This window comes from Semicossyphus pulcher, unplaced genomic scaffold (genome assembly GCF_022749685.1).
Source record: "Semicossyphus pulcher isolate SPU_LCO1_2020_fin unplaced genomic scaffold, fSemPul1.0.p SCAF_16, whole genome shotgun sequence".
NCBI classification, from domain to species: Eukaryota; Metazoa; Chordata; class Actinopteri; order Labriformes; family Labridae; genus Semicossyphus; species Semicossyphus pulcher.
Window position 1 is genome coordinate 449559 of NW_027211670.1, and position 12212 is coordinate 461770.

General features: G+C 39.5%; 1 protein-coding gene across 1 annotated transcript; it reads right to left on the reverse strand.

Annotated features, from left to right (window-relative positions):
- Positions 1-4437: 4437 nt before the first annotated feature.
- On the reverse strand, positions 4438-9948 carry LOC138593768 (nucleoside diphosphate kinase A2-like). The gene is made up of 5 exons (XM_069664858.1): positions 9858-9948; positions 7733-7865; positions 6052-6153; positions 4845-4957; positions 4438-4749 (listed from the first exon to the last, which is right to left on the reverse strand). The coding sequence occupies exons 2-5, from the start codon at positions 7859-7861 to the stop codon at positions 4635-4637; spliced, it is 459 nt and encodes a 152-aa protein (XP_069520959.1). The 5' UTR covers positions 7862-7865; positions 9858-9948; the 3' UTR covers positions 4438-4634.
- Positions 9949-12212: the final 2264 nt, after the last annotated feature.

A 12212-nucleotide genomic window follows, 5' to 3' on the forward strand; every position in this document is an offset into this window, starting at 1 on the left:
TAGATGTTAGATCTCGTTTTCAAAAACTATTTTGAATTTATTTTAACAATTATTTTTCCCTCCTGTTTTAAGAAGAAGTTAAGTTGTTGGAAAATATTACACCAAATAAAAATATTTTTAGAAAAAATATGGAACATTGGGATTATATTCAAGACTTTAATATTCAAATTTTCTTAAAAAGAGGAAAAAAAGGACAACTTGAAGTTATATGTTTGAAATTGCCAAATACGTTTGAAACATGAGGAGTCGAATTAAATCAAATCAGTTCAAATTAATTGATTTATTCCACATATCAGTACCTTTTAAATTTAAGTATTAAGTTGAGTTAAATTTATTTAAAAGTATTCTGTGGCTTTTTTGATTCTAATTATTTTGGCGCTTCTTTGCTTTCATATATTTCAACCAACAAAGGTCTTATCTCACTTTTTTCATGTATTTTTGTCCATATTTCGTAGCTTTTTAATCTGTCTTAATGTCAAATACTATATGAGTGATGACTCGAAAAATGTACATTTCTTGCTTTTTGTTGTGGTGAATTTTTCTTTCTTGTAACTTCCTGTTTTCCTTTAATTTCTAAATGAGATACTAGCTTGGTTTTCATATTGATTTGTCTCCTGATCAGATTGGATAAAAGCTCAGCAGAAAGCTTCTCAGACCAAATGAGCAATAAAAGAAAGTGTCTCACCATCATTTAAAACAGTGAGGTTTCAGGTTAGGATCTGTCATGGGAGTTTTGTTCCTCTGATGTTTAAGGCAGATAGAAGCATTAAAGTACTTCATGACCAAACTGCATTAATATCTTAGTACAAAAAGAATAAAAAAGACTGTTTTATGGACTAACTGCTGCTACCCTTCTCTAGATTAACCCTAAATAATCCAATGCACAATCAACACTGTTTTGGATCTTGTGTTTCTCACATTTCCTTGTAGATATTAAACTTCTTGTTTCACCTTGATCCCCAAATCTTAAAAAAGGAACAAGTTTCACTCCATCAACGGGTAGCTGTGTATTTACAGAGTTTGGGTGTCAGTAGCTTCAGATTGATTGATTTGGGATTGGGTGCACTGATCAACAGAATGCATGCAGAGCAGAACGCGTTGTGATGATGTCGTGCTGAGATTGTGTTTTTTGTTGTAACCGTCATTGGTTGTTCTTCAGTCTGTCTGTGTTTTTTTCCTTCTCCGCTGTGATCAGGAAATGTATGGAAGCCCATTTATGCCAAGAAAAGAAAAAAAAATACTTAAGGGAAATACTAGAAACTATGCATGGTAAAAATATGAAATACTATCATAATTTTGACTGTCTGTCTCATATTGGATTTCCATTCTTATTTTTATCGTGTATAACTTTCAAACATTTTCATGGTAATTCACCATGTTCACATGGCAGCCATGGTGGGAAGCTCAAATGCTGTTCCATTTTCCTAATTCTATGTTCCAGGTTGTAAGTTGTAAAAAAGGAAGATATCATTGAACCCCTTCCCTATGGATTAGCAACTGAAAAGACAATGAATAGTGAAACTCCAGAGGGACAGTGGGCCATCTTCAAAGTTAAAACCACATATTGGATAGCTGCTATTCGACAATATCTAAATGCTGGAGTGGCTGAATGCTAGTATTACATTTTAAAAGTGTTATACAATAAGTATACAACAACTTTCTAGCTAACATTAATGTTAGCTAGGTATTTACACCTTTCATATTGTATTACACTTTTATACTGTAATACTTCAGCCACTTCCTAGCTAATGATACTGTAAGCTACGGAGTGGCTAAATGCTAGCATTACAGTATAAAACTGTTATACAATATGATAGGAAAGGTGTAAATTCCTTGCTAGCAGTTAGCTAGCTAGGAAGTTTTTGTAAGCTAACTTTTGCTGTTAGCTAACGTTTTTTGATAAAAAAAAATGCTATTTTAACTTGAAATATGGCTCAATTTTCTTTTTTCACCATCCATTGTCTTTCCAGTTTCTGATTAATCGCTTAAACGATAATGATTACTCAGATTTCCCATGTTTCAGGCTCTTATCCCAAGCGCTATGTCAGAGGAAAATGGCCGCCGTGTGAATATGGCGAATGGGCTTCCTACAAGGATATCTGGTTGAGGTTGCACCTGACCAGGTTTTTCCACTTGCAGTGAGGAGGAGCAGGCTGGATACTTGTTTTTTCTTGGATACTAACACGGGTCTTTTGTATGTGATATCCCCCCATTATATTAAACCATTATATTGTGGTGCTATATATATTTGATAAAAATGACTAAATGTATTGGGTTTGCTATTGTCTGAAAATAATTGTGAGTGGAGGGTTGTGGTGAGAAATTTATTTTGGATACAAATGAAAAAAAAAATCTATGTTAATAGTTATAAATCTATTGATATTAACACTGACCCCCTGAGGTACATTATTAGATTGCAGTTTAAAGTTTGTACATCTTTTTGATAGTGTATACCAGTTTCCTTTCATATGGTAAATTTGTGCTGTGATCGAGCTTTGATAGACTTTGTAAATAAAGCCAAATTTTTGGATCATAATATCGGTTGTAATGAACGGCTTCTTTGTTTACAAGCATTGCAAACTGTTTCCGCATGGCTGTGAAAGTTTATCTGGTGATTTTTTGTAAGATCTGACTTTTACACTGAATAAAAAGGCTTATGACTTCAAACACTGTGGAAATCCTTTGTCAGAGTTTAACAACAGTTTAACCTCACAGACCCGCAGCTTCAGTGTACTGTAAGGTAAAATTGGTCTGGTGGCTTTGAAGAGAGATGCATCAGCTGTTTCTGATTGGTAAACAAACTTTAACTCTAACGTGGTCCAGTTCTGATGCTCATAACGCTTTCGGCAGTGGACAGGGGTCAGCATGGGCACCCTGACTTGTCTGAGACTACACAGCCCCATACACAACAAACTGTCATGCTCTGTGTGTTCTGACACCTTTCTATCAGAACCAGCATTACCTTTTTCAGCAGTCTGAGCTACAGTAGATCTTCTGTTGGATCGGACTCTGTTTTCCTTCCTTGGACCACTTTTGGTAGGTACTGACCCGTACAGACTGGGAACACCCCACAAGAGCTGCAGTTTTGGAGATCCAGACCCAGTCACATCACAGTTTGGCCCCTGTCAAAGCCGCTCACATCCTTACACACACCCATTTTTCCTGCTTCCAACACATCCAACTTAGAGGAAAAAAATGTTCCACCCACTGACAGGGGCCATTGTAATGAGATAATTAATGTTCACCTCACCTGTCAGTGGTTATAGTGTTATGGCTTATCAGTATTTTGATACTGTTAATATCCAATACATTTTTGCAGGAGCTTAATACATTATCATTGCTTTGAAAATATAAATTCTTCCACACTAGTATGTCAAGTCAAAAAAAACACGTTGTCCTACTACATCCAGTCACAGAGGCCAGCACGCACCGACAATCCTCTGCTTCATCTAAGATTGTCACATTGTTTGAAACTCATGCACAAAATTTGAATATTGTTGAAACAAGAGGTTTTGCATAACATTTTGCCTTGAACTCTGACCCTCTTGCTCAGACATCTGTCATAGTACGTATCAGTTGCATGCAGGCGGCATAGGAAGAGCTAACTTGGTAAAAGTACCTACATTACCTAGTACTAAAAAGAGTTAAATGTATTAAGACAGTGTATCCTTACCCGAGTACTTCTTACACTACGGTCCATATGTTAATGAATAAATGTCTTAATACTGGTTGTGAAAATGTCCCTTCCGACTGTTATTACAGGAGTATCCTGAAACTCCAAACTGGAAAATCAAGCATGGACTTTAAACACACCCGCTTCGTGCATATCACCCGGCACTCATGTTGTGCACAAAAAAACAAACTCACATTGATGCCTCCTTGGGACAGTCAGAAAACATCAGGCTGATGGTAATTTGTTTTGCTCACATGTAAAGCCATGTACTGTTTGATGTTAATTTAGAGCAACTGGGCAATAATTACACATCCCCTTTTGAACAAAAGTCAAAAGAACTACTTCCAACTCCTGAAATTGGACCATTTCAGGAGCATGTGAATGCAGAATAAATCTGACTAAAGCCTTAGATTTACCTTTTATTTTAAATAAAATATGAATTAAATGCACGGCTGTCATGCGAGCATAACTATCAGAAAGCAAGGAAAACAAAGTAATCTCAGATTATGGTGCCCCTGTAATTCAGATGTGAAGCCTGCATTAAAAACTTGACTAATCCCTCCATTAAAGCGGAGCAGGTCATGGGATCAAAAGTGCTGCATGAAATCTGACATGAAATGAAGAGACCGTTTGTGTTGTGTGCAGTTTTATTGGAAAGCAGATTCACCGTTTAACAAAACCGACAGTCAAAGGCTGTTTCAAGTCATCAACTGTACATCGATGGGATGAATGGAATGTTTCTAAAGGAATGAAGATCAGGAATGAATCCGGACTAGACCTGGACCTTAGAGTCCACATCCAAGTACAGTATGACGATGAGTAGAGGGCAGATGGCAATGTGAGGACGGTGGAACATGAAGAACTTCACACATCAGCTCTTCTGCCCTCTAGGCTACGGGCAAAAACAGGAAATCTGAGGCAAGAGTGTCAGTGTGAGGATGCTGCAGGACCAACAGAGGGTTTAGTAGAGCCAGCTGAAGGCACAGCTAGTGTAGCTGACCAGCTCGTCATCTTTGAACCACAGGGAAATCTCCTTATTGGCACTGTCCACTGAGTCGCTGCCGTGGATGATGTTCCTATGGAGAAAAAGAGGGCAGAAAGTGAGAAAAACATTCAAGAAAACAGCAATATTTGACCTCCAGGAAGGCAAGAGGATGGAAATAGCGCTCACTTGCTGACGTCGATGCAGAAGTCTCCTCTGATGGTTCCGGGCTTCGAGTCAGCGGGGTTGGTCTCACCCAGCATCACTCTGCCGGTCTTCACTGCTCCCTTGCCTTCCCACACCTGAAATAAACAGCACTTCCATAATCTCCAATAATTCCTCTGAGTGGACTTAAGTCCTCAGAATTCAAAGGGGAAGTCAGTCCTTTTTAAACTGAAAACTTTTTGTACCCCAAAATGTGTAAAAATGTCAATGGTCCTACTTGATCAATTCAGCCTGCAGAGGTGAAAATGGTTGTAATGACTTAGCTCTCTAGGAGCAGGGTTGGAGACCCCTGCTCTAAACGATACCTTCCTGCATATTTTAGGTTTCTCTGTTCTCCAACACACCTGATTTGAATGATGTGCTCGTTATAAACTAACTGAAGCGTCTTGGGGGATTGATAACGAGCAAAACATTCGAATCAGGAGCGGGGTTGGACTGACCCCTGCAGCTTTAGAGCTATTGTGGCCAAAGTGTCATTAAAGTGCTTTAACGAGTAACATGCTTCTTTAAATTCACTTAATTTTTATGGATTTACAGCCAATCAAACAAACTGACAGCCCTTTCACAGCTCTCTTCAAAGCCACCAGAATCTATTGAAAAAAAGATAAAATTCATGTTTTGATGTTTCCTTGAGAGCACAGAAGCTGCTAATCTACCGCTGCCTGATTGTTAGTCATTTTGTGTTATTGTGCGTCTTTGGCATTTTAAAATCATTTGCATCATCATGATGCATCCAAACTAACTGACAGATTAAGGCATAATTTTACCCTACAGATCACGGAAGTTGCTGCTCTACCTACTTATTTCGTCAGAGTGTGGTGGACTTTCTGGTTAAAACAAAGCATCTTACGCTTTGAAGCATAACAAAAAGGATGCCTTCAGAGACAGGCTGAGATTGTTGCAATTGTCCAACAAAGGTCACTTTAGGTGGACATGTTGATTTGCCACTTTTACAGCTGCAAGTCCAAAACTCTCCCATTTTTTTCTAAGAGTAAAGGTCCAGGTTTAAAAATACCAGACCTAAACATGTATTTAGTTTCTGTACCAGCTGACAATTATCCACAACAGCCCAGCAGACTCATGACTCCACTCATTTTCAGGGCTCAAGTCTTTCAGGTTCAACAGGCACACTACACAGTCTTATACAATCTGTGGTGTTGTCTCTTCTTACCATGGCAACCACTGGACCAGAGCTCATGTAGTTGATGAGGGTAGGGAAGAATGGTCTTTCCTTCAGGTCGATGTAGTGCTGCATCAGGAGGTCCTCAGAGGCCTGCAGCACAGGTGACAGAGATGACACTTTTCAGACATTGGACAATCACAGAAGTTACTTGGATATATTTTATGTAATCTACCAGGTCAGACTGCACAATGCTCTCACTTTATTCTAGTATTTAATAACATGGGAAGCTTTAAGGTCTTTGGTTCCATGATAACTTAGTCTGTCAATGTTTTCTAATGTTCAACATTCAACAGCATGATTTTGCTGACAACCTGGTTGAAAGTGCGCCAAATGAAGGATGAGTCCAGCCCAGGATTAGGCCCAATTTCAGCCCTTTGCTGCATACCATGCCCTTACTCTTCCATGCATTTCCAGATTATCTCAAGGTATCAAATCAAATATATGGCACCATCAAACAAAGACCTGGCATCAGCCTGTGGTTTCCACAAACCAGATTGGTAGGCTCTGCACAGACATCATATTACCAGGGGCTCCTGACCCATCAACAACTAGAGACACTACTCCTTTTAGCAACAGAAAGTCAAAGCTCACGTCTCTCATGTCACCACATAACATTCGGTTATGAAATCATTACACCACATCATGTGCAGATAAAACTCAATGTGAAGTTGTCAGGGGTGCGTCAATTATCTAGCCTTTGAAGACCTTTTTCACAAACTATTTTATATTCATTTTAAATAGCCAATAAAGCTTCAGTGTGAACCTTAGGTTGTACTGATTTAGAAATATGAAGCATTTAAGATACAAAAAAACCCCACTATTTTAATTGCAGATGAAACTATGGAAACACCGACACGCTGCTCTGGAAAATGACACGTCAGTTAACTGGATCAGTAACTACCCTTACAGAGAGAGAAGGTCACTGTGCATCCCTGCCACTGTAGAGTTCCTCATGCACACAGAAGCACCTTTCAGGCCTCTACCGACCACAGTGAAGCCCCGTCATTGTGTGCTCAATAATCCCAAGCTTACACACAACTCAAAGACCCTTCCTCCACACGAGCACCGACACATCTGACACGACAAGCTTACAACACACCTGGTCACATGGTCAACACATCCTACATCTGAATGTTCTGACGCTGCAGAACTAAAAGAAAAATACAATTATCTGAATGGCTGATAATGCACCATGAAAACAACTTCCAGTTTTACGTTCAACAAGTGGAGCGTCCTGCTGATCAGACTTTAATGCGTCTGTGGTGCAGTAGGAAGCAATTAAAGAGGGAGCCAAGTAGAGTTATTCTACTTCCCATCAGTTACCTCCTCTTTGGACATTTTTTGCAGTTAGGCATACAGGATGTATTTTTACAATAATTCTTTCATAAAGCATGTTTAGGATGCTGCTTAACTTCACCATGAAATCTGATCACTCAGTCACAGATCAGATGTCAGAGGATCAGAGACCTCGCCTCGTGGTAGTAATCTGTTGTGCTGCTGTCAGGAATAGACAAGCGGGCTAATCAGCTCACCGGCGGTCTTAGCGCTCACTCTGCACTCACATGATTGTGTTAATAACCTGTGCAGGGTTAAAATTATCCCTAAATATTACGAAAGCAGCTCATGAAAGCATCTCATTTCAACCCCTTTAAATTAATGTTTTACTTACATGGAGCATCTTCATCCCGACGAGTTTGAAGCCCTTCACCTCAAACCTCTTGATGACCTCTCCGATGATGCCCCTCTGCACGCCATCGGGCTTGATGGCGATGAATGTGCGCTCCTTCAGCTCGGCCATGATTCTGAAACAAAGCAGAAATAAAAGGATGAAGGAAAATAAGCGAGCCGAAGCTGCAGGAGAAACAAGCCTGGAGAGTCACTCACTCCTTTGTGGCACATTTGGCACTGTGGGTGGTGGGGCCGGCTGCAGAGGGCCCCGACCCCATAGCACAGAGACAAACATAGACGAAGACGCCCGCGGTTAGTGTGGATCCGAGTGCTTAAACTGCACTAGGGTGACTGACGGACATCCCCGCCCACACAGTAAAGACCTTTATCCTCACTAGGTTCCTGTGAATCTCTAAAGGACACACAAGCCATCAGCAGGAAATAACTAGACTATACTATAAAGTCTAGAGCTGAAACAAAGTAAATAAAGTTATTCTGCTTACAGAACATTTTAAATGCTTTGTTCTATAAAATTGAAAGCCAAACACAAATTAGTTCCAGCTGCTAAGATGTGAAGATTTACATCTTAACACATTGCACTGTAGTTTGCATATTCACAAGCAAAGTAAAGAAGCCCTCTTGAGCTCTTGGGAAATCATTTCACCCATTTAATCAGGAACATAATTGGCAGTTAATAAGTGCTGCCCTACAATGCACAGCAGGTCAGCTGAGACTGCAAAAATGTATTAAGGTCAGCCTGCAATTCAACATTAAGGATGCACTATTAAAAAGGTACAATTAATTAGTTAAATCTAAAAATAAAAACATTTAGAATCGTTTATTGCAGCTGCATATTTAGTCCTGGCATCTTTCTGTGCAGCTAGTCACCACCATTTATGTTGGACCACAATGCATTAAGGCTTAGATCTCAAGCACATAATCCTGATACTGATTCCTAATGCCAGATCCTGACATTACCTAATGTGACTCACAAACAAGAATGTGAAACACCTGCAATGGCAAAATAAAACTCTTACCAAGACCATCTAACATGAAAATAATCACTGCAGATTGTGAGCTGTATTTTCCATTTACGTAAGACATGTTACTTCCTGTTTGGTTTTATGTGATTCATTCATAACTGCAGAAGGCTGAGATTAAAGCCTGCTTATTGCTGCAGTGCTGGAAAAACTAATGCACCAAATTCAGTGATGTTGCACTTTAAAGGTACTGTGTCAAATTATTTTTGCTGACGCGCAGACACTTTCACTGATCAAATGAGATGCAATATATTGTAATGGAACACATTTTTAGATCTACATAATAAAGATGCACATCATTTTGCCTGTCCCTGCCCACACTTCATTCACTGCCAAACCTCCCTCTATTTAACCACAGCCTGAGCTTGGGACTTTCCTCCATTATGACACTTTCTTTCAAAGGTGTGGCCCCTAGCCAAAACTGGGGCACATTAGCAAAGCATGTAAGAGCAATGTTGTGAGAAGTGTGTACAGTTGTTAAACAATTAACTAGGAGCTTTCTGAAGGGCGTTTGGCGCCACGTACACGAGGACGCAAATGGACTTTGTCTGTTCTCTGATGTCACGGAGCAGTCTGCCGGCTGCACTTGACAGGGGGCCAAGTCAGACTCACCTCGAGCCAAAGAAAGGGGTTTCATCCCCTGGAGACAACATCTCATTACTGGAAACTGCATACATGCCAAAACTAGCTAATTAATTCGGGCCGAGAGCAGCAGAGGAACGGTCTGTTCTCTGCAGAGCTGGCCGGGGCCTTCACACACCGCCACATGGTCTTTTGTTAGTGCGGTGCGGAAGATCACTTACATTGAAACACAGCGGGGAAGCAGTGCGGAAAACGCCTAATAAATTACGCCATAATGGCACCATTACAACACGTTTAATATCTTTACACATGAATAAACGTGCTCCATAAAATTATACATTACCCGGAAGTTTGACAATGGACTTACATCACACCCTCTAAAAATAACTGCCTTCTCGCAAACAGCTAATCGAGCTTCGTGAACAACACGAAAAACTATAGAAGACTAAGTGCATCAATACAGGCATACCTGTACGTGTAAGTGCAATAAAATCCTCGCATTACCTTTACAATGAGGCTCTGGATGAGTGGTACACAGCAGTTGCTCCGGTTGACGAGGGAGAAGACCGACTGACTTTGCGCAGCCGCCTTTTATCCGTGGAGGCGGGGCCTGGCGCGACGGCAACTCACTAGGGCCAAAAGTAAAATAAGAGCAGAGATCAGAGATCATTGTATGGGAGAGGTGAGTGTGAGCACAGATTCTGACCTATTTTCTCGTCCTTTCGACACCACCATGAATGTTAGACTCCTAATTTTCACAAGCCTCTTACGTTCTGGCATTGAAACGGCATTTTTCAGACTGACAAATCAGAAAATTATTGACTTTGCTCGAAACTTGTCACACTCTCGCGAGATTTGGCACCAGACGACCCAACAGTGCTGCCTAAGTTTCTTTCCAACAGGATAAACAAAAACGTAGAGAAACGAATACGTATAAATAGGAATTAAACGTTCAAATCTAATAAATCTAATAAAATATGTTTCTTTCTTTAAAATACTGATGTGATTACTATTATATTTTAAACGGTTTTTAGAGTGCACAGAAGTGTCAGAGTGATTCTTAATGCAACACTCTTATATTAAATGTGTATTTATTGTAAAAAATAAAAGAAATGTCTAGTTGTCTAAAAGTCACAATAGGCTACAACATGTTAAAATGCTTAATTTTAAGGTAAAGACTTCAGCAGTTTTAAACCTGGGCCTTTTTTTCTTCGCATATTTTGGGACCTAAATGACAATAAGGTACAAAACGTTTTGGAAATGCTACAGTCACAAAAAGGTGGAAGGGCTGCAACCTAATTTCTGGTTGTAAGCTGGTGTTTTTAACCTTTTAGTAAGTTTTTTACCTTTGCATTTTCAGTTAATCAACCATGGTCAACCTCAGGCTGTCATTACACAGAAGCTGCCCGCTACTACATATGAAAAGATAATGTCCTGGCGCATGTGCACATGTTCTTTAATCACACTCTGTATCTGCCCATAAAAGCATGCTTTAGGGTACTTACAAGTTTAAATCTGCAGTTTATGGCTTTTATGGTTCCAGCGACATATGTCATAAAGTCACTGAGCATTGCAAAACATTAATGAAAAAAACTGACATTAAGGCCCTCCTGTATGTCTTACATAAAGAGATAGCAATTCCACCTCATTCACTTCACTGGATGTAGATAAATGGAGTTTTACTTAGCCTGACTTCCTTGCAGTGTGAAAATATTAGGTATGTCAGCATACCAAATCTCTCCCTGAGATTGAATTCGCTGTGTAACATTAAGTGTTCAGCCTTTGCTTCATTGGCTGTCGGCTGCTGGCTTTAATGAATGCTGAGGCAGCAGTAAGAGATACAGACATACAGTTTGTCCTTTACAACAAGTGTATCTGTGGCTCTGCTGCCTGTGGTTCACACTGAATATTAGATGGAGTAAAAATATTTTCTAAACAATGCTAAAGAAGAGTTTTGAGGTAATGGTGCAAAACTTCAGAATTCAGTTTTTTCTTTTACCACCTACATTTTTAGTTTACTCCTTACATTTTCAAAACAAGCATGTTACTTTAGCGTTTATGCATTCAAGGGTGATTTTTGATTATTTTAATTTGCACCATTGCAATCCTTCAAGACTGATTTCAACCTTCACGAAAGGAACAAAAACAGGTAAAAGAGATGATTCCTTTGTGTATCTATCAGTGATTTTATCTGATGTTAAAATGATAATTGTCTCCCAAATATGAGCTGAGGTTCATTTACCTTTGTACACAAACAGGCAGTAAAAAGGGAAACTTTTTACTTTATACTGTGAGGACATTTCAGAGGATGTACTTTTACATTGGTAAAGATGAATTAGTGCTTCTACTTTTATCAGTCTCGTTTTTTGCCTTCTGCTTGAGTAAGGATGTGTGTACTTTTGCCACTTCTGGTCCCATCTAGTGTATTCCTGATGACCAGGTGGACCCCAAACTTCATTACCATAAAGGGCCATCCGTTGCATTACTGTCAAATATCTTAGTCCAAACTCTGATAAATATTTCTATTTTGTAAACTTTTCTTCAGATTGCATAGGTTCATCTAAATGCTCTTTCTTTCTGTGCATTCACTTACAGACCAAAGTGGACAGAGGCACCGATTTCAATCCCCAGATAATCATAATATGGGTGTTTCCTGATTTGGATTGATATTTGTTTTTACAGACTTCTTTTGAAGATCATGATTTGATTTGTCAAAGTTAAAGTAATACCCCTCTCTCACCGAAATGAGCGCGTTGAAGCAGGTTTTTTAGACCCAGGAAGACCTGCTTATAGATGTCGATTGTCTATAAGCAATGGGAACATTGTCAGTGAAGTATACTCCTGTTGGTCTCTTTTCTA

Excerpts from the sequence above, each read along its gene's own strand:
- LOC138593768 (XM_069664858.1), bottom strand. The coding sequence starts at position 7,861 with ATGGCCGAGCTGAAGGAGCGCACATTCATCGCCATCAAGCCCGATGGC. Across the intron at positions 6,154-7,732 it reads TCGGGATGAAGATGCTCCAT|GCCTCTGAGGACCTCCTGAT; the intron begins GTAAGTAAAACA and ends CCTGTGCTGCAG. Across the intron at positions 4,750-4,844 it reads TTCTGCATCGACGTCAGCAA|GAACATCATCCACGGCAGCG; the intron begins GTGAGCGCTATT and ends TTTTCTCCATAG.